The sequence below is a fragment of the Musa acuminata genome, chromosome BXJ2-2, assembly GCF_036884655.1.
Source record: "Musa acuminata AAA Group cultivar baxijiao chromosome BXJ2-2, Cavendish_Baxijiao_AAA, whole genome shotgun sequence".
Classification (NCBI taxonomy): domain Eukaryota; kingdom Viridiplantae; phylum Streptophyta; class Magnoliopsida; order Zingiberales; family Musaceae; genus Musa; species Musa acuminata.
This window is the reverse complement of record NC_088339.1, coordinates 29304910-29329124: the sequence shown is the minus strand read 5'-3', so window position 1 is coordinate 29329124 and position 24215 is coordinate 29304910. Positions and strand designations below refer to the sequence as shown.

The 24215-nt window shown below is 41.0% G+C and overlaps 4 protein-coding genes and 1 pseudogene across 4 annotated transcripts; 1 reads left to right on the top strand and 4 right to left on the bottom strand.

Moving 5' to 3' along the window:
* Positions 1–694: 694 nt before the first annotated feature.
* LOC135605902 (thioredoxin domain-containing protein PLP3A-like) lies at positions 695–3340 on the top strand. The gene is made up of 8 exons (XM_065096495.1): positions 695–877; positions 1703–1777; positions 1883–1930; positions 2035–2177; positions 2258–2330; positions 2398–2459; positions 2783–2880; positions 2942–3340. The coding sequence occupies exons 1-8, from the start codon at positions 794–796 to the stop codon at positions 3052–3054; spliced, it is 696 nt and encodes a 231-aa protein (XP_064952567.1). The 5' UTR covers positions 695–793; the 3' UTR covers positions 3055–3340.
* A 2161-nt stretch (positions 3341–5501) lies between these two features.
* Positions 5502–8257, bottom strand: LOC103976253 (probable glucan 1,3-beta-glucosidase A). Its single transcript, XM_018822090.2, has 8 exons — positions 7913–8257; positions 7521–7640; positions 7243–7440; positions 7006–7161; positions 6610–6779; positions 6351–6503; positions 5927–6267; positions 5502–5852 (listed from the first exon to the last, which is right to left on the bottom strand). The coding sequence occupies exons 1-8, from the start codon at positions 8099–8101 to the stop codon at positions 5671–5673; spliced, it is 1509 nt and encodes a 502-aa protein (XP_018677635.2). The 5' UTR covers positions 8102–8257; the 3' UTR covers positions 5502–5670.
* A 1286-nt stretch (positions 8258–9543) lies between these two features.
* LOC135605901 (lipoyl synthase, mitochondrial-like) lies at positions 9544–13765 on the bottom strand (annotated as a pseudogene).
* A 1095-nt stretch (positions 13766–14860) lies between these two features.
* LOC135605900 (probable glucan 1,3-beta-glucosidase A) lies at positions 14861–17602 on the bottom strand. Its single transcript, XM_065096493.1, has 8 exons — positions 17297–17602; positions 16916–17035; positions 16638–16835; positions 16401–16556; positions 16005–16174; positions 15727–15882; positions 15294–15643; positions 14861–15220 (listed from the first exon to the last, which is right to left on the bottom strand). Exons 1-8 carry the CDS (start codon positions 17483–17485, stop codon positions 15039–15041), a joined length of 1521 nt encoding a protein of 506 aa, XP_064952565.1. The 5' UTR covers positions 17486–17602; the 3' UTR covers positions 14861–15038.
* A 1850-nt stretch (positions 17603–19452) lies between these two features.
* LOC135605899 (lipoyl synthase, mitochondrial-like) lies at positions 19453–23578 on the bottom strand. The gene is made up of 4 exons (XM_065096492.1): positions 23101–23578; positions 21525–21736; positions 20112–20491; positions 19453–19800 (listed from the first exon to the last, which is right to left on the bottom strand). The coding sequence occupies exons 1-4, from the start codon at positions 23538–23540 to the stop codon at positions 19675–19677; spliced, it is 1158 nt and encodes a 385-aa protein (XP_064952564.1). The 5' UTR covers positions 23541–23578; the 3' UTR covers positions 19453–19674.
* Positions 23579–24215: the final 637 nt, after the last annotated feature.

Genomic DNA, 24215 nt, shown 5'->3' with positions numbered 1-24215 from the left:
TGTTAGACATTTTCATCGAAAAGTGTTATCGTGTTCATGAAACACAAATCATATCATAGCCTATATGATCGCTGATATCGCGTAGATTCCTTCATATATGTCATTATTGTTTATGTTCAGATTTTAGAACGCTCTTAATATTTTTTATTATCATGATAATGTTTTAAAGATTATTAATGTAAATTACGATTTCAATTAGGAGTTACTTATATTAGCTAACGGCGATCAACTATATATAATGGACATGCACGTATATAAATTTTTAGGTCTTATATTCTAAATTCAAATTCAAAAAGATATATACAAAAATCACTAATTTTTGGAGGAATACAATCAACCTGTAATTGCACTTATTCGCAAGACAAACGGCAGGCTTTGGCGCGACCTTTTTTGCCTCCGAACCCGCTCTTCCTCTTTCCATTGAGATCTGAGGAGGACGATCGAGGGAGCTCCATTTCAATCCAGGAAAGGAAATCCCCCAATTCCCACAAGAACGCTATCCTTCGCCTTCTCTCCATTGAGATCTGTTGTTTTTGTAAAGGGATGCGGGTACGGTCTTATCGGGTTTGGATGTGCATTTGTCGGTTCGGATGCTAGTGCCTTCATGGTTAATCGGATTCGGGTCGGGTCTGTGAGATTTTCTCAGAATCCGATCCGCTGCCATCCGGCCCCTTCCCTAAATCTAGAGAGTTGTCGACCTAGAATCGCACGGCTTACTCAATTTTGTTTTCCTTCGTTGGGATCTCTGAGACCGACATCGAGGAGGCGAGGGAGAGAAGGGAGAAGGAAGAAGATGGATCCCGATTCCTTCCGTTCGACGTTGTCCACCCTCGCCTTTGGCAATGTAATGGCCGCTGCCGCTAGAGACTACCAGAAGGTGCCCTTTTTCCCCTCCCCCTCCAGGATCCTCCCTTTTTTAGCCTTTCTGATGCTACCTCTGCGATATCAGTCTTGAGTTTGATTTGCAAGTCTGATCTGGTGTGGGCTGATGTTAGTTCGGAGAAAAAAAATCTCCTTCAGATTCTTTTTTTCATGTTAGAAATTACAACATATCACATGATTGGATGCGAATTTCTGTGAATTTTTTTTTTATAATGTTGGCTATTTCGATATGATCCGATTCATGCTTTAGTCAAAAGATGCGAACTTCCCTTCGTAGAAGGGCCAAATGAGATGCAAATGTTGTTGTTTGGCACTCTTGAGACCCCTATGACGGAAAGATTCCATTGTTCTGGATCCAAATCACAATATAAATTACTTGAACAAGACCGAAAGAGATGATATTCCAGGAGTGACGCTTTTCAGTTTATAATCATTCTGCCGCTTTCTTCTTGTTATTTATTATGAATTTGTTATGTGTAATTTTGATGTATGAATCCAAAGAAGCCTATGCAAATAAACTGCAATATTTTGCTTGGTTAGAGCTGTTAGGTAGGTACCCGGAGGAAGAGAAGATAATAATTATAGTATGTAGCTGATTCTTTGACATGCTATCAGCTCAATTAGTAGTATTAACCAATATTTACGCTGTTCACAAGGTCTAGTCTCAAGTATACGTAGTAAGTCAGCTGCATATTTTCATACGCTTTATCGATGATGAACTTTTAGCAAGGGGCATTTGTATTTGTTGCATAGTGGAAAATGAAACATGTGAATCAGGTTTTATGATAAGATTATTTAATTTCAAAACTCATTTTTGTAGGAAGTTTTAGCTAAAGAGAAGTCTCAGGCAACAGCATCTAACAATGAAGAAGTTGATCTTGATGAACTGATGGATGTAAGTGAAATGCTTCTTGGTCACTATCCTTAGCGAATTAGATTGTCTTATCAACTTATCCGTATGTATTAACTTCCTCATGTTGGTTTCAAATATCTGTTTTAGGATCCTGAGCTCGAAAAGTTGCATGCTGAAAGAATTGCTGCTCTTAAGGTAATTTTCCGGAACATTTCCTTTCTTCTGGACTTTATTATGTATGGTTCTCTTGTGACACAAGTTTAAAACCATATGTAATAGTTAAACAATTCTTTGAGCAGAAAGAGGTTGAAAAGAGAGAAGTCCTCAAAAGGCAAGGTCACGGAGAATATAGGGAGATAACCGAAGGGGAATTTCTTGGGGAAGTTACCGGCAGTGAAAGAGTAATTTGCCATTTTTACCACCGGGAATTTTACCGTTGCAAGTAATATATCTTATGAAGCTTATTTTGTACTTTTTTTCTTCATCCAGTCTTTAATAGGATCTTCTAAATGAACCCTGTAGGATAATGGATAAGCATTTGAAGGCCCTAGCACCAGTGCACCTAAATACAAAATTTGTCAAGCTGGATGCTGAAGTAAGCAAGCATAGCCTGTTTTGCACCTTTGATATGGGGACTAATTACTATCTGGTTCTCGGTGCAGAATGCTCCATTTTTTGTGACGAAATTGGCAGTTAAAACACTGCCTTGCGTTGTACTGTTCAGGTGAATCTTCATTAACATCTTAAAATTTCCTTCAAATCTTATTGCCTCTGGTTCATCAACCAGCAATTTCACTTGCATTATTTCTTGGATTTGTGATTCTGATTACATATTACTGTTACAACCTTTATATTACTGGTAACCTTGCTTTTCTTTTCTGTTACAGTTCAGTATAGCTTATACTGGATTTGAGAAAGCCAGATATATATTTTTTTTATATCTGTAGGCTGATCTAGCTACAAATTAACTGCAAATGCCCCATATTACTACCAGTTAAAATGAAGATTTTATCTGAAAAATAATCCATTTGATGGTAATTCTTCCAGAAACGGCATTGCCTTCGATAGGGTAGTTGGTTTTCAAGATCTTGGCGGCAAAGACGATTTCACCACCAGAGCTTTAGAAAATCTTTTGAAACGAAAAGGCAAGTACTCTCTTGTTGATATTTTTGCCCCATGTGCTCTACCCTAACACACATATTTCAGGAATCATCGATGAAAAGAAACAGGATGACGGTGAAGACGCTGACGATGGAGAAGACTATCACAAAAGCAGGAGCATTCGGTCCTCTAAAATGCAGGATTCTGATTCAGACTAATCAGAAGACTATACGAAGATTAATTTATATAGCTTTTATGCATCTTTCAAGCACTGTACTGTGTGAAATCTCTTTTTGTAAGGTTATGCCCAATCTATTTGTGTTCTCTCTTATAAGACAATCGAAAGGTTGAAGCTCCGGACTTTTCCACCATGTTTTTTACCAATACTTGAACACTTGGTATTATCCATCCCGGCAGCTAATATTCCTTTCATCTTGTTGTATCTGCTTTTATTGTTAAGATTTTGTACATTTACCGAGGAATGGAAGGCAAATCTTAGCAGTCTCAACTCGAGTAATGAAAATAACCTTTTTACACATAGTCAATTCAGACTCTCGGAGATGGTAGTCTCATGCATGCACTTGAGTTTTCTTGGTATTTGCTGAGAAGAAGAATGGATATAGAAAACTAGTAATGGTGGAGTAAAATGCTGAGAAGCTGAAATTATCACTATTATTGTATAGGTAATTTTCTTTGTAACATATACTTTTATATCAGCTCAAAATCTGTCTATATATTTAAGTGGAGATACATTCCTATTCCATGTTTTACATAGAGTTTCACGAAAGACACAATAAATGCATATATATATATATATATATATATATATATATATATATTCTCTCCAATTCTATATTCTTATGATGATTCCTTGAAGTATAAACTATACGATAAATGATTGTATCACGAAGGTACAATCATTAGCTTTCACCCTCATGTCACGAACAAACTTCAAAACCAGCTAAGATCATGACACCTCTAAAAAAAAAAAAAAAAAAAAAAAATTAGAGTTGAATAGCACGATTGAAATGTAATATTTTAATGACTCAAATCGTGATACTCTAGGTTGAATACCTCAAAGTAGATAGATGCTTCCCTGTCTGTCATTGACAAATCTTAGAACCAAAATACTATAATTATTTGGAGACTTAAATCATACAAATAATGTAACAAATATTCTTTTTCCCTATAACTACTCCTAATAAAACAAATAGATTAGATTTCGATCAGCAACCTCCGATCTCCAACCTAATCAATATGTTTGTGATCGTTTCACAGGATAAGACTTGATAGAGTTGGGAAGGAACAAAACTCTTCGACAGATCTCTCTCGTACTACTACTCCTCATCTCATATCTTTATATATATCGTCCAATGCAGCCTCCCTCTCTCCAGTGTATGTACATCCACCATCCCATCTCCCAACGCCACCCCATCGACACAGCAAACCTTCTTCCTCGTGCTAGCGGCAATGGCTGGGCCAGCCTACTTCCTCGCAGCATTGGCCGTCTGCTTCTCGATGGCAGCCGCCGTCGCCACTGCATCGAATACGCCCGGGCATAATCCTTGCTCGTTTGCGGAGTTACCCATCCAGTACTGCAAGCCGTTCCTGCAGAAAGGCAGACATTGTTCAAAACCTAGCCTTACTTGCTGTGCCCTCGTGTTCGACATCTTCATGGTCAATCCCTCGTGCCTCTGCGAGGCGATGAAGCCATCATTTCTGGGAGTTGCTGTCGATCCCGCTCGCGTCTCCCTCCTCCCCGAACTCTGCCACCTCCCGACGAATAACCTTCATTGCTTTGGTACGTCCTTTGCGTGCTGCTTGTGTTTGTTTGCTTGGGTTACTTGATGACGCATACCCTGCTTCTGTTCATGCAATGCAGCGCCGCCTCCGTCTTCTTCTCCAATCAATCATCCGCCCCCAGCAACCCCACCGTCGAGTTCCATCTCATCGCCACCGTCGAATCCACCATCGGGTTCAGTCGAAGCGCGTTCATCGAGTCTACCGTCAGGGCCGGTTGTAGAGCCACCGGCGAATGCACCGTCATCTTCGATTTCGGTGCCGCCGTCGCATCCACCATCTTCTTCAATCGCAGCGCCGCCAACATCGGTAACGGCACCAGCTTCTGCGCCGGTCTCTAACTCTCATCCGCCAGCGACGTCACCCGCTGCAGCCCCCTCGTCCTCTGGCGCGCTAAAGCTCGCAACGTCGCTTGCAGTATTCCTCGCCAATCTCGCATTCGCCACCGCCTTCTTTTGCAGCATATGATCTTTCGCGTACTGTACTTAGTGCTCTTAGTTTGCTAGTTGAGGTGGTATCCCTCATGCTACCCTTAGATTCTCTTTATGCTCGAGACATTTAGATGATTTCATCCCACATAATAAATAGTTTAATTTAGTTCGATTTTTTTTTTCGTTGTATTTGATGACTCCAACGCCAAATAATTGATGTTGCTGTTCATGACGCTCCAATGCTACATCCTTCATCACGGCGAATAGCAGTCGATGTCCCCCTCTTGCATCTTTCTAATCATAAATTCGTATCCGTCTTGCATCCCTCATCACGGCGAGTAGCAGTCAATGTCCCCCTCTTGCATCTTTCTAATCATAAATCGTATCTTGTTTGAAGAGCTCTGCTGTCCACCGATTTCAAAAGGAGAAGAAGGTTGACACATTTCTTATTTCACATTATTGAATACGAGGAAACATTGGCCGAAAATACATTTGATATAAGCTGGGATTGAGTGGATGATGCTCTCTTTTGATTTCTTTTTTGATACTGAACGTGCAGGGATAAGGAGAACATTGGCCAAATTCTATTGCTGTTATAATGGGCTACAGAGATATGTAGCCATTGTCGATCATCCATCTCAAGCTCCAGTGGTTTTCCACGTTCTTCAGCGTCCAATACGCCCACCCAAATGTTGCTCGGCCATACACGTCCAGCTGAGCCTGCGCGAAACTCTGGTAGTCCTCCTCCGATGCCCCGTTCACCGTCCACTCTGCCACCCATTCCCCTGCAACCACAAGGTGATCAGCCCTCGACAATGGAGGTTTTGCTGAAACAAAGCTCTGACAGGGTGTAATTTACCTACGAACACAAGAGGGCCATTTGCAGCGATGATGGTGTTCAATTCACTGGACCTGTCGTTGTTCACGTAGTCTATGTTTTGCTGCACGGTCGTGCCGTTGAAGATGTCAGAGAAGAGGTTGTAGTAGTGGACGTCGACGACCGAGCGGCTGAGGCCGCTCGCGAACTGGAGTAACTCGGTGTTGCTGCCGTTGAGACGGTTCGACATGATCACGTAGGCACTGTTCGTGTACTTGCGGACGGCGTTGTAGCCTGCTTGGTAGTAGTTCTTCAGGGTGTCGAGGGAAACTTGGGGCTCGTTGAGCAGCTCCACCGCAAGAAGGCTTCGTCTTTGGGCGTACCTGCGAAGGAAAGGGAGGTGGATCAGTTCATGTTGATGCTTAATCTTACAGTTGACCGATCGACAAGAGGAAGGCACCACAACCTGGCGGCGAGGAACTCGATCACGGTCACTGTTTGATGGATGGAATCGGTCGTGCCCCAGTCGATCGATCCGTCTCTTGATGCACTATGCTCGTACCCGTTCTGCGACCCCGGTGCAGCGTGCAAGTCGATTATGACCTTCAGATTGTATTTACTGTTACATCCAAGCAAGGATTTTTAGAGGTTTGACTTCCAGTTTCTGCGACTGAACTGAAGGCTCATCCGGCACAGATGCACAGGCATTGACCGAAGTTTCTTACTCTGCCCAGGTGAAGGCGTTGTCCAAAGCTCGAAGTGACCCTCCAACGAAAGGCGACGGAGGGCCGGGGTCAATGGCGATCCACCACCCAACTGGAATCCTCACCGCATTCAACTTGGCCCCCGATATGAACTTGAAATCATCCTCGGTTATGAAGGTGTTCCAGTGCTCCTGCCACCATTCAAACGGAATCGTTAGTCAACCCTTGGATAAGAGTTAAGAAGATATCCTGGTCAAAAGTCAACTTTAATGTAAAAGATGGCCAGCTTTATGGTGGAAGGCATCCTAAAAAGGTCTTAATCATCTTAAGCATTTTGCCGACAATTACAGTAATGATCAATAATCATGGAAGATGAACATAAACAGATCTGCTCATGGAGCTCTGGAGATTTCTTACTGTCATCACTGCTGCGGCCTCTGTTCCGTAACCTTTGGTGACCTGGAACTCCCCTTGCAGCATCCCAAATTTCGTCATCAGGAAGACGGATGGATCGTCGTCTCCCCAGCTGGTGCTTTCAGGGTAATCCGCCGTCACCAACACATCGCTCTTCGCCTACCAAAACAGAGAGATGTTCGTGTTGAGAACAAGAAAGAGTTTTGTAGGAGCAGCAAGACTTGTAGCTGTTTCAAACACCTGCAAGAAGAATCCGTTGGTTGATTTGATTCGAACACGGCTGGAGTCATTAGCTTGTACGACGATCTCGAACGTCTCCGATTCACCTGGTGAGGTCGAGACGGCCACTACATCTACGCCATTTCCTTGGTCGCTGAGGCCCACGAACCGTCCATTCAAGACCCGAAACTGGAAGGTGGACTCTGTGATCCTCCACAGCTGGTTCAGAAGCAGTCAAGCTCTGATGAAACGAGAAGTTGCTGTTCATCAATGGGAAGAGATCAAGAAACGATACTCACTTTGAAGGTCTCCCAGCCCGAAGCATTTGATCGGTTGGCGACGATGATCGTTCCGCCACCGCCCTCCGCGCTCAAGTACATCTTCTGCGTCACTGACTTGAATTGGAGATGAGTACCATCCTAAGTCACAAGAGACAGCAGCAAGTGACTCAAAGTCAACAGGGGGAAGACCAAGTGATTCTATCATCTTTCTCTACTAATCTAATCATGAAAGCCAGCAAATTTCAACAACAATGGCCAAAAGATGTTTTCTTCTATTTTCTAATGAAATTGATGGCGATGGTGATCGCAAATCCATTACGAGATTGCAGTAAGGACATAAGAGAGCAACGGAAAACAAAAACGAAGAGCCATGACCAAAGAATGGTTGTTGTTCTTGTTGTTGTTGTTACCAAGAAATCCTTGTTGGGAATGCCATCAAAGAGGGAGGGCTGGATCCAGCCCTCAGTGACAAGCCATCCTCCGAGGTTGACTGCCTTGAATGTGCTAGAAGGGGTGGATCCGGCAGCCAAGGCAAGAACAGGAAGACATGAGAGCAGGGAAAGGAATGGAAGCCATTTGCAGAGGTGGTGGCTTGCCATGGCTAAGCTATGACAGATTCTATGGCAAAAGTTAAGCTTGTGGGAAGAGACAGTTATAGAGATTTTGTAGCTTGAAAGGTGGTCAAATGCTTCTAGATTGGATCGACATTTTCTGCAGTGATGTTGCCTAGCATCAACAGGCAGCTTAATTAGCAGATTACACTGCACACCATGTATAATATAGTCTTCTGGTACAGACAGGTGGTTGGTATGAAAAGAATGCTTTTGATGGTATTACAATGTAGTAATTACCGTAGAAATGATGACCAAAAAGGAAAGTTTGCAGGAAGAACTGCCCTTGATTCCTTCAAGATGAGTTGATAATTGCAGAAAGAATGACTTCTCTAAACAAAAAGGAAAAGGGGATGCTTAAAGAAGTGTCCTTGCCATGGCTTTAACCTGGCTTTCAACTTACCTGTAGAATAAATCTTCTCAATTGATAATTTGAAGCATGCAGCAATTATTTGCCTCGCGTATTTGAAAATAAATTATACAGTCTTATCAACAGAATAAAAATATATTTTTTTTGATAACAACTCTTATTTGGAATTTTTCTTGGGAATATGAATAGAGAAGAAAAAAACAAAACAAAAAATCATGGAAGATTGGTTCCAGCACACAGGATTATTTTTGTTTTTGTTTTTTTTTGTTGACCATCCATATACTTCCCCACTTTTCATGTGGACATTTCCTGTGATGCAACTCAAACTACCATTCCTCGTATAAAACACTAACTATCATTCCTTGTATAAAACAAAATACAGGTCTAATCTCATAAGAGAGTTAAGATTACTCTTGTTATGATTCAAAAGGACTTGTGAGTCAACAGTAGTAACACAAGTCAACGCAAATGCTTTCCACCTTTCGAAGCATGCCACTTCAAGAAAATTCCTAACCTTTTGTGTGGCCCATTTGAGAGAATAATGTTTTAATGTATATACATACCCTGTCCCCTTATACTGCAGATTTCCCAGAAAATAACTTTCTCCATCAACGACTGGAAGGACAGTTCTCAGATATATGGAACATTGGGAGAAAACCCCACATTTTGATTAATTGGTCCCAAGTCTGGAAATTCTCTTCATCCCAGATAAACATGAACATTGAAGAATATTTTCTTCCATGTGGACACATAAATGGCTAATCTTATGTAGATCCCACCAACGATGCTGAAAATATTGCACTTGAACAACAATGAACAAGTACTTCGTTGCTGTCTGGAATTTTTTCACTCTGTTTATAAGAAAGAGAAAATATTTGCAAACTATATAACTTTTGAAGTTGATTCCCATATAACATACCAGAAATCATGCTGAGTTGGTAGATGGCGTTGTGGCAGCAACCTTGGCATGGGCGATGGCGGCGCTGCTGACTCACCTCTTTATCCTCACTAATTTCAAACAACTGCAGTAGTTATTATCTTGGTTGGTGATGACTTGCCGGATCAGAAAACAAGATTTGCTATATTACTTTCACATTCAACAAAATACATACATCTAGACAACTGTTGATCTCAGTTACATTTATAAATTGATTAGACAACTCTTAAACAACAAAATACAGCACCAATGCTGATGATGCACTGGAATAAAAAGCTCTGATGTATATGACCAAAGGAAATGAAACTCAATTTTGTGATGTAGGGGTATAGAACATTACTGTGACTAAGATCCATCACTTGATGTGGAGGAAGCCACAGCTCGATCAGCTTCAATCATTGACTTGATGAAAAATTCACCAGCTTTATATGATGATCGGACCATAGGACCAGATGCAACATATCGGAACCCCTGCCAAAGCAGCATATCACGTTAGTACTGCATGTAATTCAATGTACAACTTCAATCAGTGGAAGCATTATAACTACATGTAAGCATACTTTTTAGAGTCATTCACAAGACACTTGTTTTCCTGCATATCCTTAAATTATATAGGCTGATTTTGACAAAAAAGAAAAAGCTTTGGAACAATAAGGAGAATCTAAAAAGGAAAAGAGATTTTTCATCTTGTCAAAGAATCAGTAGAGGAAGCTAATTATATGGTGTCTTTCTTAAGCTAATACCATTACCAATCAGAGACACAAACATCACTAGATAGTACCATTTCAACTCCAAGTGATCGATACTTCTCCAAAGCTACTGGTGTAACATACTCTCCAAGACTGGCATATGCCTTTTTTACGGTTTCATGTACTGACCAAATGTCATGACATCAACTCCTGCAGCTCTCACTTTCTCCACTGTGAAGATTACCTGCTCAGGTTTCGCCACAACCCAACATAATTGATGTCTCTGTAAGAGTCCCAGATGAAGCATACTCTTTTGCCATTTTAAGGACATCAATCGATTGTTCGAAGTTAGCATGGTGATCGCGGACCATGTTCTGAAGCTCTTCAACTGTCTCAAAGACGTGAACAAAAACATTCAATCCAGGTTTTGCAACTTTCTCCACACAGCTGGGATCTCTTCAAAAATCAGGAACTGCACAGTCATTAATGCAAATAACAATAACGTTAGAGAAAATTTAAAAGACTGACCCAAATCTTAAAGCAAAGGATTAAGTAATCAGCCCAATCATAAAAGATAAGAATTAGATAACAAATACAGTGAACATATATTTTGATAAAAAAAGGTGCTGTGGCCCAATGCATGAGACTCCCACAAAGAGATTAGTATGAGTTTTATGAACCATGTGGTAGCTTTCATAAGTAGCAACATAGTAACAATCTGCACCACTCAACATTCAGACATTTATCATACTTGTTCTTATAAAGCAAATATCCAGCATTAGTCACAAAGCTTATCTCGAGCACTGATCACTGTGGACTTATTTTTCCCACATGAAAGTTAAAAATGTATACAGAACAACTCCAGTGATACCATTCTACTGCTATCATATGAATCTAAAAAATGAACATCTGTCTTTTGAAGCCTCTTTAACATGTTTCATGCAAAAATCTCAAAGACTGGAAAATGATGAGGTTATAGAGGCATAATGAAAATGTTTATGAACATTCAAGTCCAAGTTATATGAAGCCTAAAAGATGTGAATGCACTTTAGCACATTTTAAAAGGTAACCAGTTCTATCATAATCATGATCAATTTTAATCATGGCTGATTAAACAATAATTGGTTTCTCATTTCCTAAAAAAAGGGTATATTTTCGTAACCATTTTTTTTTAATTATTAGAAGTGAAGCTTTGAACAAGAGTTTCTTCAATTCAAGGAGGAGAAAAAGGTTGCCTAAGCTATCAGCTAGAGAGTTAAACTACTAAATATTATAACTTTAATGCACAGAATAAATGACTAGAACGTTTGAACATAGTGAGAGAGTTTGAATAGCCCATGCCTTTCCTAACCTGTTAGGAGTGGGCTGATAAGGCTAATTAATCAATGGCAAAGATGAAAAGTTATATTGTTACAAAAGGGCCATTCTTGTGATAATAGAAGCCTTCTAAGTAAACAGATAACCAGTACTACTAAAAAAACATGGCTATAAAAAATACATAAATCACAGATCATACCTAGTGCTTCTATCAGAATCTTAGGTTTCGATGCCTTCAACTTTTATACAGTTTCAGTAAAATGGCCACTTCCTTGATCAGGCAAGTCATCACGATCAACACTAGTAATCACAATATAATCCAAAACCCATGAGGCAATTGCTTCAGAAACAGTAGAAGGTTCGTTTGGTTCTGGTGGAGGAGTGCGCGATGTCTTTACATTACAGAATCTGAAGAGGCAAGATATAGTAACATTAACCCTTAGATACGGAAGAAATATAGTGATATCTTGAGTATTGAAAACTCCAGGTTAACAACAGGTCCACAATGCATTGAAGTTAAGCATAACTACAAGCAAAATACTTTGAAATGCAAATAAGAATTTCTGCAGGTTGTGTCCAACTTCCAAGTCATTAATGAGTTTCACATCAATAACCATCAATGGGACCAGATAAACCATATGTAGTTTCAGTGCATTAAATTGCCCATGAACAAGAAAACGTGATAAGTTATTTGGTAAGAAATTGAACTTTGCAGGTGGAAGCAATGGAGTGATGATACTAGTAACTCTGGTGGAAGTCATGGTTTTTACACTGGTGGACTGTTGATCATCTACAGTTGATTGAATGAAAAGGTGATTCTCAACATTTGATTGAGTGAAAGGCACAAGATGTTTGTGGCCAGCTAAAAACAACACTTGTGGTTGAAGAAAGGTCTAGATTAGATGCTTTTCAGCTGATATGACCATCATTTGCATGAAATCACACACCTTGTTTGCATTGATATTTTACTTGCTTTGCACCAACCTTACCTCAAATTCATTTCTTTAGGTTCTTTGATTTTCTTTTCAGAGTTCTTCCTCTCATCTTTTTCAAGTTTATGTTAATTTTATTTTTCAATAAAATCATTTTTATCCAAAATACTGAATTCAAAATTCCAATCTGGCAAAAGATTCAATCTGATCATGATTCCAAAGACCACCATCCATCCACTCTAATCAACTAGTTAAGTCTAATGTGTTCTGCAATCTTCTCCAATATCCAGAAGCAATAACAATAGGCATTTAATCAAGTTCATGCCACAATGTTGATTCGTAATTCACACGAAAAATGTACTATTGAACTAGACTCTAAATTATAAACAGATAATGCTGCACCCTCTTTTTCTTCTAATCTTTCATTCGACACCCCTAATAATTAACTATCAAACACGACAACCATAAAATCATATTCTAGAATGTAGAACACGTAAGTTAACACACAATTTGAACACTCATAATCAATATGTAAATTTGTTCTCAACTTCAAGGACAGCACAACCATAACTTAATAGCAAAACAAAAAGAAAAGACTTCAAGTGCTATCAAATCAATAATTTCATCAGATAATTGCCATTCCTAAGATCAGATAAAGAGACCTGTTGTTAAGATGAATGGGTTCTCCACATTCTTACTTACCGTTGCTACAAATCAAATGCTTCATTATCAATAGACACAGGCAAATTTTACATCCTTTTCTTTTATGAAAAAAGGAACAATTTTCAAGGGAAAAAGGCAAGAAAACAGGAGGAAAGGAAACAAATAGAATCCGACCTGCAGCCGCGGGTACAAGTATCCCCCAGCATCACGATGGTGGCGGTGGCAGTGCCGGCCTCGCCTCCCGACCTGCACTCTCCGAGGTTAGGGCACCTGGCCTCTTCGCACACCGTGTGGAGCTTGAGTTCCCGGAGTTTGGCCTTGATGGCGGCGTTCTTGGCGCTCCCAGGGTTGGTCTCCTTCATCCACTTTGGCTTGGGAAGCGGCCTCTTCTTAGTCCCTACCTCAACGGAGTAGACGAAATCAGAGAGGGCGGGAGATTCCTAGGCTAGGCGCCGGCGCAGGTCGGCGAGTGTCTGCGAAGGTGGCGGCGGAGTGGGGGATAGGGTTTGGGCCAGGGGGTCGGCGGCGGTGGAAGAGAGAGGCCGAAAGCCGCGGAGGCCGGATACGGATCGGGCGGCGGTGTAGCCGGCGAGGAGGAAGCGAGACCGCTGCATCGTGTCGCCCCTTCTCTCGCAAGTTGGATTGCATCGGGGACTGGGAATGGATGCAATTTTACCGCGGGGTATAATGGCCGTTACGGAAACCTCCGCCATGAAGCTATAAAACAACGCCCGTTATAACCGTCATAACTACCGTTACAAATGACCTTTTCTTTTATTTGGATTTAATATTTTTATTTTTGTACAGTTTAAATTGCTCTTATTAAATATTATTAAAAATATAATATTAATAGTTAAGCATTCTTTCATCACAAATACATACATATATATATATATATCAATTAAATTGAAGCACAATAATTATTAACATAATTAATTAAGGAACTTTGTCTAATTTGTGGTTATTCAGAAAATGGTGGGAAAATGCTTCAGTAATTTGTTTTATTTTTAATTTTATTTTATTTTTCTGTTAATGGTATGTCCTGTGCCATAGCTAACTGAGCTCTTGGGTTACTCGATGACGCATACCCTGCTTCTGTTCATGCAATGATGCGCCGCCTCCGGCTTCTACTCCCATCACTCATCCGTCCCCAGCAACCCCACCGTCGAGTTCCATCTCATCGCCACCGTCGAATCCACCATTGGGTTCAGTTGAAGCACCTTCGTCTAATGCGCCTCCAGCTTCGGTGGAAGCGCGTTCATCGAGTCCACCGTCAGGGCCGGTTGTAGAGCCACCGGCGAATGCACCGTCATCTTCGATTTCGGTGCCGCCGTCGCATCCACCATCTTCTTCAATCGCAGAGCCGCCAACATCGGTAACAGCACCAGCTTCTGCGCCGGTCTCTAACTCTCATCCGCCAGCGACGTCACCCGCTGCAGCCCCCTCGTCCTCTGGCGCGCTAAAGCTCGCAACGTCGCTTGCAGTATTCCTCGCCAATCTCGCATTCGCCACCGCCTTCTTTTGCAGCATATGATCTTTCGCGTACTGTACTTAGTGCTCTTAGTTTGCTAGTTGAGGTGGTATCGCTCATGCTACCCTTAGATTCTCTTTATGCTCGAGACATTTAGATGATTTCATCCCACATAATAAATAGTTTAATTTAGTTCGATTTTTTTTTTCTTTGTATTTGATTACTCCAACGCCAAATAATTTATGTTGCTGTTCATGACGCTCCAATGCTACATCCTTCATCACGGCGAATAGCAGTCGATGTCCCCCTCTTGCATCTTTCTAATTATAAATCGCATCTTGTTTGAAGAGCTCTACATATTTCAAACGGAGAAGAAGGTTGACACATTTCTTATTTCACATTATTGAATACGAGGAAACATTGGCCGAGAATACATTTGATATAAGCTGGGATTGAGTGGATGATGCTCCCTTTGATTTCTTTTTTGATACTGAACGTGCAGGGATAAGGAGAACATTGGCCAAATTCTATTGCTGTTATAATGGGCTACAGAGATATGTAGCCATTGTCGATCATCCATCTCAAGCTCCAGTGGTTTTCCACGTTCTTCAGCGTCCAATACGCCCACCCAAATGTTGCTCGGCCATACACGTCCAGCTGAGCCTGCGCGAAACGCTGGTAGTCCTCCTTCGATGCCCCACTCACCGTCCACTCTGCCACCCATTCCCCTGCAACCACAAGGTGATCAGCCCTCGACAATGGAGGTTTTGTCCAAACAAAGCTCTGACGGGGTCTGATTACCTACGAACACAAGAGGTCCATTTGCAGTGATGACGGTGTTCAGTTCACTGGACCTGTTGTTGTTCACGTAGTCGATGTTTTGCTGCACGGTCAAGCCGTTGAAGATGTCGGAGAAGAGGTTGTAGTAGTGGACGTCGACGACCGAGCGGCTGAGGCCGCTCGCGAACTGGAGTAACTCGGTATTGCTGCCGGAGAGACGGTTCGACATGATCACGTAGGCGCTGGTCGTGTGCTTGCGGACGGCGTCGTAGCCTGCTTGGTAGTACTTCTTCAGGGTGTCGAGGGGAACTCCGCTGGCTCGGGGCTCGTTGAGCAGCTCCACCGCAAGAAGGCTTTGTCTTTGGGCGTACCTGTGAAGGAAAGGGAGGTGGATCGGTTCATGTTGGTGCTTAATCTTACAGTTGACCGATCGACAAGAGGAAGGCACCACAACCTGGCGGCGAGGAACTCGATCACGGCCACTGTTCGATCGATGGTGGAGTCGGTCGTGCCCCAGTCGATCGATCCGTCTCTTGATGCACTGTGCTCGTACCCGTTCTGCGACCCCGGTGCAGCGTGCAAGTCGATTATGACCTTCAGATTGTATTTACTGTTGCATCCAAGCAAGGATTGTTAGAGGTTTGACTTCTAGTTTCTGCGACCGACAAGGTCAACTGAATTGAAGGCTCATCCGGGACAGATTCAAAGGCATTGACCGAAGAAGTTTCTTACTCTGCCCAGGTGAAGGCATTGTCCAAAGCTCGAAGTGACCCTCCAACGAAAGGCGATGGAGGGCTGGGGTCACTGGCGATCCACCACCCGACTGGAATCCTCACCGCATTCAACTCGGTGCCCGATATGAACTTGAAATCATCCTCGGTTATGAAGGTGTTCCAGTGCTCCTGCCACCATTCAAACGGAATCGTTAGTCAACCCTTGGATAAGAGTTAAGAAGATATCCTGGTCAAAAGTCAACTTTAATGTAAAAGATGGCCAGCTTTATGGAGGAAGGCATCCTAAAAAGGTCTTAATCATCTTAAGCATTTTGCCGACAATTACAATAATGATCAGTAATCATGGAAGATGAACATAAACAGATCTGCTCATGGAGCTCTGGAGATTTCTTACTGTCATCACTGCTGCGGCTTCTGTTCCGTAACCATTGGTGACCTGGAACTCCCCTTGCAGCGTCCCAAATTTCGTCATCAGGAAGACGGATGGATCGTCGTCTCCCCAGCTGGTGCCTTCAGGGTAATCCGCCGTCACCAACACATCGCTCTTCGCCTACCAAAACAGAGAGACGTTCGTGTTTAGAACAAGAAAGGGTTTTGTAGAAGCAGCAAGACTCGTAGCTGTTTCAAGCACCTGCAAGAACAATCCGTTGGTTGATCTGATTCGAACACGGTTGGAGTCATTGGCATTTACGACGATCTCGAACGTCTCCGATTCACCTGGTGAAGTCGAGACGGCCACTACGTCTACGCCATTTCCTTGGTCGCTGAGGCCTACGAACTGTCCATTGAAGACCCGAAACTGGAAGGTGGACTCCGTGATCCTCCACAGCTGGTTCAGAAGCAGTAAAGCTCTGATAAAACGACAAGTTGCTGTTCATCAGTAGGAAGAGATCAAGAAACGAGACTCACTTTGAAGGTCTCCCAGCCCGAAGCACTTGATCGGTTGGCGACGATGATCGTTCCGCCACCGCTCTCCGCGCACAAGTACATCTGCTGCGTCACCGACTTGAATTGGAGCTGAGTACCATCCTAAGTCACAAGAGACAGCCGCAAGTGACTCAAAAGTCAGCAGGGGGAAGACCGAGTGATTGGATCATCTTTCTCTACTAATGTAATCATGAAAGCCAGCAAATTTCAACAACAAGAACCAAAATATGTTTTCTTCTATTTTCTAATGAAATTGATGGCGATGGTGATCGCAAATCCATTAGGAGATAGCAGTAAGGACATAAGAGAGCAAAGGAAAACAAAAATGAAGAGCCATGACCAAAGAATGGTTGTTGTTGTTACCAAGAAATCCTTGTTGGGAATGCCATCAAAGAGGGAGGGCTGGATCCAGCCCTCAGTGACAAGCCATCCTCCGAGGTTGACTGCCTTGAATGTGCTAGAAGGGGTGGATCTGGCAGCCAAGGCAAGAACAGGAAGAGATGAGAGCAGGTGAAGGAATGGAAGCCATTTGCAGAGGTGGTGGCTTGCCATGGCTGAGCTATGACTGATTCTATGGCAAAGTTAAGCTTGTGGGAAGAGACATTTATAGAGATTTTGCGGCTTGAAAGGTGGTCAAATGCTTCTAGATTGGATCGACATCTTCTGCAGTGATGCTGCCTAACATCAACGGGCAGCTTAATTAGCCGATTATACTGCACACCATGTATAATATAGTCTTCTGGTACAGACAGGTGGTTGGCATGAAAATAATGCTTTTGACGGTATTACAATGTAGTAATTACCGTAGAAATGATGACCAAAACGGAAAGTTAGCAGACCTCGATTCCTTCAAGATGAGTTGATGATTGCAGAAAGAATGACTTCTCTAAACAAAAAAGCAAAAGGGGATGCTTAAAGAAGTGGTCTTGATTCTTTCGACTTCCAATCATTTGTTCTTGTGAGTTCTTAATGCCTATCGCCATGGCTTTCAACTTACCTTTAGAAATAATCTTCTCAATCGATACAAGTTCATCAATTTGGCCAATTCTCATTCTGACCACCCAATTGTGGGGATAAAAAAGGTCAAAGTCACACAGAAATATGACCATAACCTTCGGCAATTAAGTAATCATTCTCTCCCGATGATGGGTTTCAGTTCTCCAAGGATCCACCGTTGACTTTTGTGGCTCGTAAACGATAATTGCGGCAGGACATTGTTGAAGACTGACCAACCCATCATCTCAGAATAGTGCAGTCTGACTCCTCCTGTACTTGCATATCACATGCAGTTTTTCCAGAAGTTTGCCTCAACGCCCATTCCAATCCATGTATCACTTTCCGATCATGCATTATGTATGACACTTAGAACAGAAAAGGGTGGCGAATGCTACATCTAGCCACTGTTTATAAAGCCCTGCACATGCACATTGAAATATTCATTTGAGTTTGAGATGGATCGATAGCAGTTTACACAAGTCATAATATGCAAATATAAACACCACTGTAAATTCTATAATGTGAAAAAATAAAATATATTGCATATTTCTTTCTCACACGAAATAAAGATATTGAACTGTTAAAATGAGAAATGGAGAAGACAAAGGGAAGTTCCTTAACTTTATACTGGTAATGAGAGCCAAAATACATTTTATGTGGAGTGCAATACATCTACAAAATACTTTTTTTTTTTTCTGTTGACCATCCATATACTTACCCACTTTTCATATGGACATTTCCTGTGATCCAACTCAAACTACCATTCCTTGCAAATGGTGGCTCACCTAATGAAGCCCAAAGACTAACTAGCATTCCTTGTATAAAACAAAATACAGGTCTAATCTCATAAGACAAAGTTAAAATTACTCTTGTTATGATTCAAAAGGACTTGTGAGTCGACAGTAGTAACACAAGTCAACGCAAATGCTTTCCACCTTTCGAAGCATGCCACTTCAAGAAAATTCCTAACCTTTTGTGTGTGCCATTTGAGAGAATAATGTTTTAATGTATATACATAGCCTGTCTTCTTATACTGCAGGTTTCCTAGAAAACAACTCTCCATCAACTAATGGAAGGACAGTTCTCAGATATCTGGAACATTGGGAGAAAACCCCACATTTTGATTAATTGGTCCCAAGTCTGGAAATTCTTTTCATCCCAGATAAACATGAACATTGAAGAAAATTTTCTTCCATGCGGACACATACATGGCTAATCTTATGCATAATTAGATCCCACCGATGATGCTGAAAATATTGCAGTTGAACAACAAAGAACAGGTACTTATTGCTGTCTGGAATTTTTTCCCTATGCATATAAGCAAGAGAAAATATTTGCAAACTATATAACTTTTGAAGTTGATTCCCCGATAACATACCAGAAATCATGCTGAGTTGGTAGATGGTGTTGTGGCAGCAACCTTGGTATGGGAGATGGCGGCACTGCTGACTCACCTCTTTATCCTCACTAAGTTCGAACAACTGCAGTAGTTATATTATATTGGTTGGTGATGACTTGCTAGCTCAGAAAACAAGATTTGTTAATATTATTTTCACATTCAACAAAATACATCAGTCTAGACAACTGTCCATCTCAGTTACATTTATAAATAAATTTGACAACACTTTTGACAACAAAATACAGCGTCAATGCTGATGATGCACCAGAATAGAAAGCTCTGATGTATTTGCCGAAAGGAAATGCAACTCAATTTTGTGATGTACAGGTATAGAACATTACTGTGACTAAGATCCATCATTTGATGTGGAGGAAGCCATAGCTCGATCAGCTTCGATCATTGACTTGATGTAAAATTCACCTGCTTTATATGATGATCGGACCATAGGACCAGATGCAACATATCGGAACCCCTGCCAAAGCATCATATCACGTTAGTACTGCATGTAATTCAATGGACAACTTCAATCAGTGGAAACATTATAACTACATGTAAGCATACTTTTAAGAGTCATTCACAAGACACTTGTTTTCCTGCATATCCTTCAATTATCTAGGCTGATTTTGACAAAAAAAGAAAAAGCTTTGAAAGCATAAGGAGAATCTAAAAAGGAAAAGAGATTTTTCATCTTGTCAAAGAATCAGTCGAGGAAGCTAATTATATGGTGTCATTCTTAAGCTAATACCATTAACAATCAGAGACACAAACATCACGAGATAGTACCATTTCAACTCCAAGTGATCGATACTTCTCGAAAGCTTCTGGTGTAACATACTCTGAGACTGGCATATGCCTTTTTGACGGTCTCATGTACTGACCAAATGTCATGACATCAACTCCTGCAGCTCTCACTTTCTCCATTGTGCTGATTACCTGCTCAGGTGTTTCACCACAACCCAACATAATTGATGTCTTTGTAAGAGTCCCAGATGGAGCATACTCTTTTGCCATTTTAAGGACATCAATCGATTGTTCGAAGTTAGCACGGTGATCTCGGACCATGTTCTGAAGCTCTTCAACTGTCTCAATGTTGTGAGCAAAAACATCCAATCCAGATTTTGCAACTTTCTCCACACAGCTGGGATCTCCTCGAAAATCAGGAACTGCACAGTCATTAACGCAAATAACAATAAGGTTAGAGAAATTTTAAAAGAGTTACCCAAATCTTAAAGAAAGGATTCAGTAATCAGCCCAATCATTAAGAGCTAAGAGAGTTAGATAACAAATACAGTGAACATATATGTTGATAAAAAAAGGTGTAGCCCAATGCATGAGACTCCCACCAAGGGATCAGTACGAGTTTTATGAACCACGTGGTAGCTTTCATAAGTAGCAACATAGAAACAATCTGCACCGCTCAACATTCAGACATATTGCACACTTGTTCTTATAAAGCTTATATCCAGCATTAGTCATAAAGCTTATCTCCAGCACTGGTCACCGTGGACTTATTTTTCCCACATGAAAGTTCACTCCAGTGATACCATTCTTCTGCTATCATATGAATCTCAAAAATGAACATCTATCTTTTGAAGCCTCTTTAACATGTTTCATGCAAAAATCTAAAAGACTAGAAAATGATGAGGTTCTAGAGGCATAAAGAAAATGTTTTTGAACATTCAAGTCCAAGTTATATGAATCATAAAAGATGTGGATGCACTTTAGCACATTTTAAACGGTAACAAGTTCTATCATAATCATGATCAATTTTAATCAAGGCTAATTAAACAATAATTACTTTTTCCTTTCCTTAAAAAAATGCTATATTTTCCTAACCATTTTTTTTAGTTATTAGAAGTGAAGCTTCGAACAAGTGTTTCTTCAATTCAAGGAGGAGAAAAAGGTTGCCTAAGCTATCAGCTAGAGAGCTAAACTACTAAATAAGATAACTTTAATGCACAGGATAAAAGACTAGACCGTTTGGACTTAGTGAGAGAGCTTGATTAGCCCATGCCTTTCCTAACCTGTTAGGAGTGGGCTGATAAGGCTAATTAATCAATGGCAAAGATGAAAAGTTATTTTGTTACAAAAGGGTCATTCTTGTGATAATAGAAGCCTTCTAAGTAAATAAATAACCAGTACTACTAAAAAAACATGGCTATAACTAATGAAAAAGACGTAAATCACAGATCATACCTAGTGCTTCTATCAGAATCTTTGGTTTGAAAGCCTTCAACTTTTGTACAGTTTCAGTAAAATGGCCACTTCCTTGATCAGGCAAGTCATCACGATCAACACTAGTAATCACAATATAATCCAAACCCCATGAGGCAATTGCTTCAGCAACATTAGAAGGTTCGTTTGGATCTGGTGGAGGAGGAGTGCGCGATGTCTTTACATTACAGAATCTGAAGAGGCAAGAAATAGTAACATTAACCTTTAGATATGGAAGAAATATATTGATATCTTGAGTATTGAAAACTCCAGGTTAACATCAGGTCCACATTGCATTGAAGTTAAGCATAACTACAAGCAAAATACTTTGAAATGCATATAAGAATTTCTGCAGGTTGTGTCCAACTTCCAAGTCATTAATGAGTTTAACATCAATAACCATCAATGAGACCAGATAAGCCATATGTAGTTTCATTGCATTAAATTGCCCATGAACAGGAAAACGTGATAAATTATTTGGGAGGAAATTGAACTTTGCAGGTGGAAGCCATGGTGTGATGATACTAGTAACTCTGGTGGAAGTCATGGTTTTTACACTGGTGCACTGTTGATAATCTACAGTTGATTGAGTGAAAAGGTGATTCTCTACATTTGATTGAGTGAAAGGCACAAGATGTTTTTGGCCAGCTAAAAACAACACCGGTGGTTGAAGAAAGGTCTAGATTAGATGCTTTTCAGCTGATATGACCATCTTTTGCATGAAACCACACACCTTGTTTGCATTGATGTTTTACTTGATTTGCACTAACCTTACCTCAAATTCAATTTTTTTTTAGGTTCTTTGATTTTCTTTTCAGAGTTCTTCCTCTCACATTTTTCAAGTTTATGTTAATTTTATTTTTCATTAAAATCAATTTTAGCCAAAATACTGAATTCAAAAATCCGATCTGGCAAAAGATTCCATCTGATCATGAATTCAAAGACCACCATACATCCACTCTAATCAACTAGTTAAGTCTGATGTGTTCTGCAATCTTTTCCAATATCCGGAAGCAATAACAATAGGCTTTAAAGCAAGTTCATGCCACAATGTTGATTCGTGATTCATACGAAAAATGTACTACTGAACTAGACTCTAAATTATACACAGATAATACTGCACCCTCTTTTTCTCCTAATCTTTCATTCGACGTTCCTAATAATTAACTATCAAACACGACAACCATAAAATCATATTCTAAACTGTAGAACACGTACCTTAACACTCAATTTGAACATTCATAATCAATATGTAAATTTGTTCTCAACTTGAAGGGCAGCACAACCATAACTTAGTAGCAAAACAAAAAGGAAAGACTTCAAGAGCTATCAAATCAATAATTTCGTCACATAATTTCCATTCCTAAGATCAGATAAAGAGACCTATTGTTAAGATGAATGGGATCTCCACATTCTTACTTACGTTGCTACAAATCAAATGCTTCATTATCAATAGACACAGGCAAATTTTACATCTTTTTCTTTTATGAAAAAAGGAACAATTTTCAAGGAAAAAAAGGCAAGAAAACAGGAGGAAAGGAAACAAATAGAATACGACCTGCAACCGCGGGTACAAGTATCCCCCAGGATCATGATGGTGGCAGTGGCAGTGCCGGTCTCGCCTCCCGACCAGCACTCCCCGAGGTTAGGGCACCTGGCCTCTTCGCACACCGTGTGGAGCTTGAGTTCCCGGAGCTTCGACTTGATGGCGGCGTACTTGGCGCCCCCAGGGATGGTCTCCTTCATCCACTTAGGCTTGGGAAGCGACCTCTTCTTAGTCCCGACCTCAACAGAGTAGACGAAATCAGAGAAGGCGGGAGATTCCTCGGCTAGGCGCCGGCGTAGGTCGGCGAGTGTCCGCGCAGGTGGCGGCGGCGTGGAGGATAGGACTTGGGCCGGGGTGTCGGCGGAGGCGGAAGAGAGAGGCCGATAGCCGCGGAGGCCCGATACGGATCGGGCGGCGGTGTAGCCGGCGAGGAGGAAGCGAGACCGCCGCATCGCGTCGCCCCTTCTTTCGCAAGTTGGATTGCAGCGGGGACGGGGAATGGATGCCATTTTACGGCGGGGTATAACGGCCGTTACGGAAACCTCCGGCATGAAGCTGTAAAACAACGCCCGTTATAACCGTCATAACTACCGTTACAAATGACCTTTTCTTTTATTTGGATTTAATATTTTTATTTTGTAAAGTTTAAATTGCTCTTATTAAAAATTATAATATGAATAGTTAAGCATTCTTTCATCACAAATACATATATATATATATATCAATTAAATTGAAGCACAATAATTATTAACATAATTAATCAAGGAACTTTGTCTAATTTGTGGATATTCAGAAAATGGTAGGAAAATGCTTCATTAATTTGTTTTAGTTTTCTTCTTTTTTTCTTTTTTTTTCTGTTGATGGTATTTCCTGTGCCATAGCTAACTGAGCTCTATCTCAAATTAGTCTGCCTCTTCTCATCACAGTCCACCTCAAAGCCCAGCCCAGATTAACCATGAAGATACAGAAAACTTAAGGAAACTTTTTTGATGCAGAAAAAATAGGAACAAGTTGATCAAGGGAATGCCTTCTTCATTTCCTTAAAGTTGAGGTGTTTACAACCCTTAGAGGTGATTCTAGAGTTGCACCATGGAAATAGTGTTGTTACTTGCTCTCTCTCTCTCTCT

Excerpts from the sequence above, each read along its gene's own strand:
- LOC103976253 (XM_018822090.2), bottom strand. The coding sequence starts at position 8,101 with ATGGCAAGCCACCACCTCTGCAAATGGCTTCCATTCCTTTCCCTGCTC. Across the intron at positions 7,641-7,912 it reads TTCCCAACAAGGATTTCTTG|GATGGTACTCATCTCCAATT; the intron begins GTAACAACAACA and ends CTTGTGACTTAG. Across the intron at positions 7,162-7,242 it reads CCAACGGATTCTTCTTGCAG|GCGAAGAGCGATGTGTTGGT; the intron begins GTGTTTGAAACA and ends CTGTTTTGGTAG.
- LOC135605899 (XM_065096492.1), bottom strand. The coding sequence starts at position 23,540 with ATGCGGCGGTCTCGCTTCCTCCTCGCCGGCTACACCGCCGCCCGATCC. Across the intron at positions 21,737-23,100 it reads ACTTGTACCCGCGGTTGCAG|ATTCTGTAATGTAAAGACAT; the intron begins GTCGTATTCTAT and ends TTGCCTCTTCAG. Across the intron at positions 20,492-21,524 it reads GATTCTGATAGAAGCACTAG|TTCCTGATTTTCGAGGAGAT; the intron begins GTATGATCTGTG and ends ATGACTGTGCAG.
- LOC135605902 (XM_065096495.1), top strand. The coding sequence starts at position 794 with ATGGATCCCGATTCCTTCCGTTCGACGTTGTCCACCCTCGCCTTTGGC. Across the intron at positions 878-1,702 it reads CCGCTAGAGACTACCAGAAG|GAAGTTTTAGCTAAAGAGAA; the intron begins GTGCCCTTTTTC and ends TCATTTTTGTAG. Across the intron at positions 2,881-2,941 it reads AAATCTTTTGAAACGAAAAG|GAATCATCGATGAAAAGAAA; the intron begins GCAAGTACTCTC and ends CACATATTTCAG.
- LOC135605900 (XM_065096493.1), bottom strand. The coding sequence starts at position 17,485 with ATGGCAAGCCACCACCTCTGCAAATGGCTTCCATTCCTTCACCTGCTC. Across the intron at positions 15,883-16,004 it reads AATGCCTTCACCTGGGCAGA|TAAATACAATCTGAAGGTCA; the intron begins GTAAGAAACTTC and ends TGGATGCAACAG. Across the intron at positions 15,644-15,726 it reads ATCGAGTTCCTCGCCGCCAG|GTACGCCCAAAGACAAAGCC; the intron begins GTTGTGGTGCCT and ends TTTCCTTCACAG.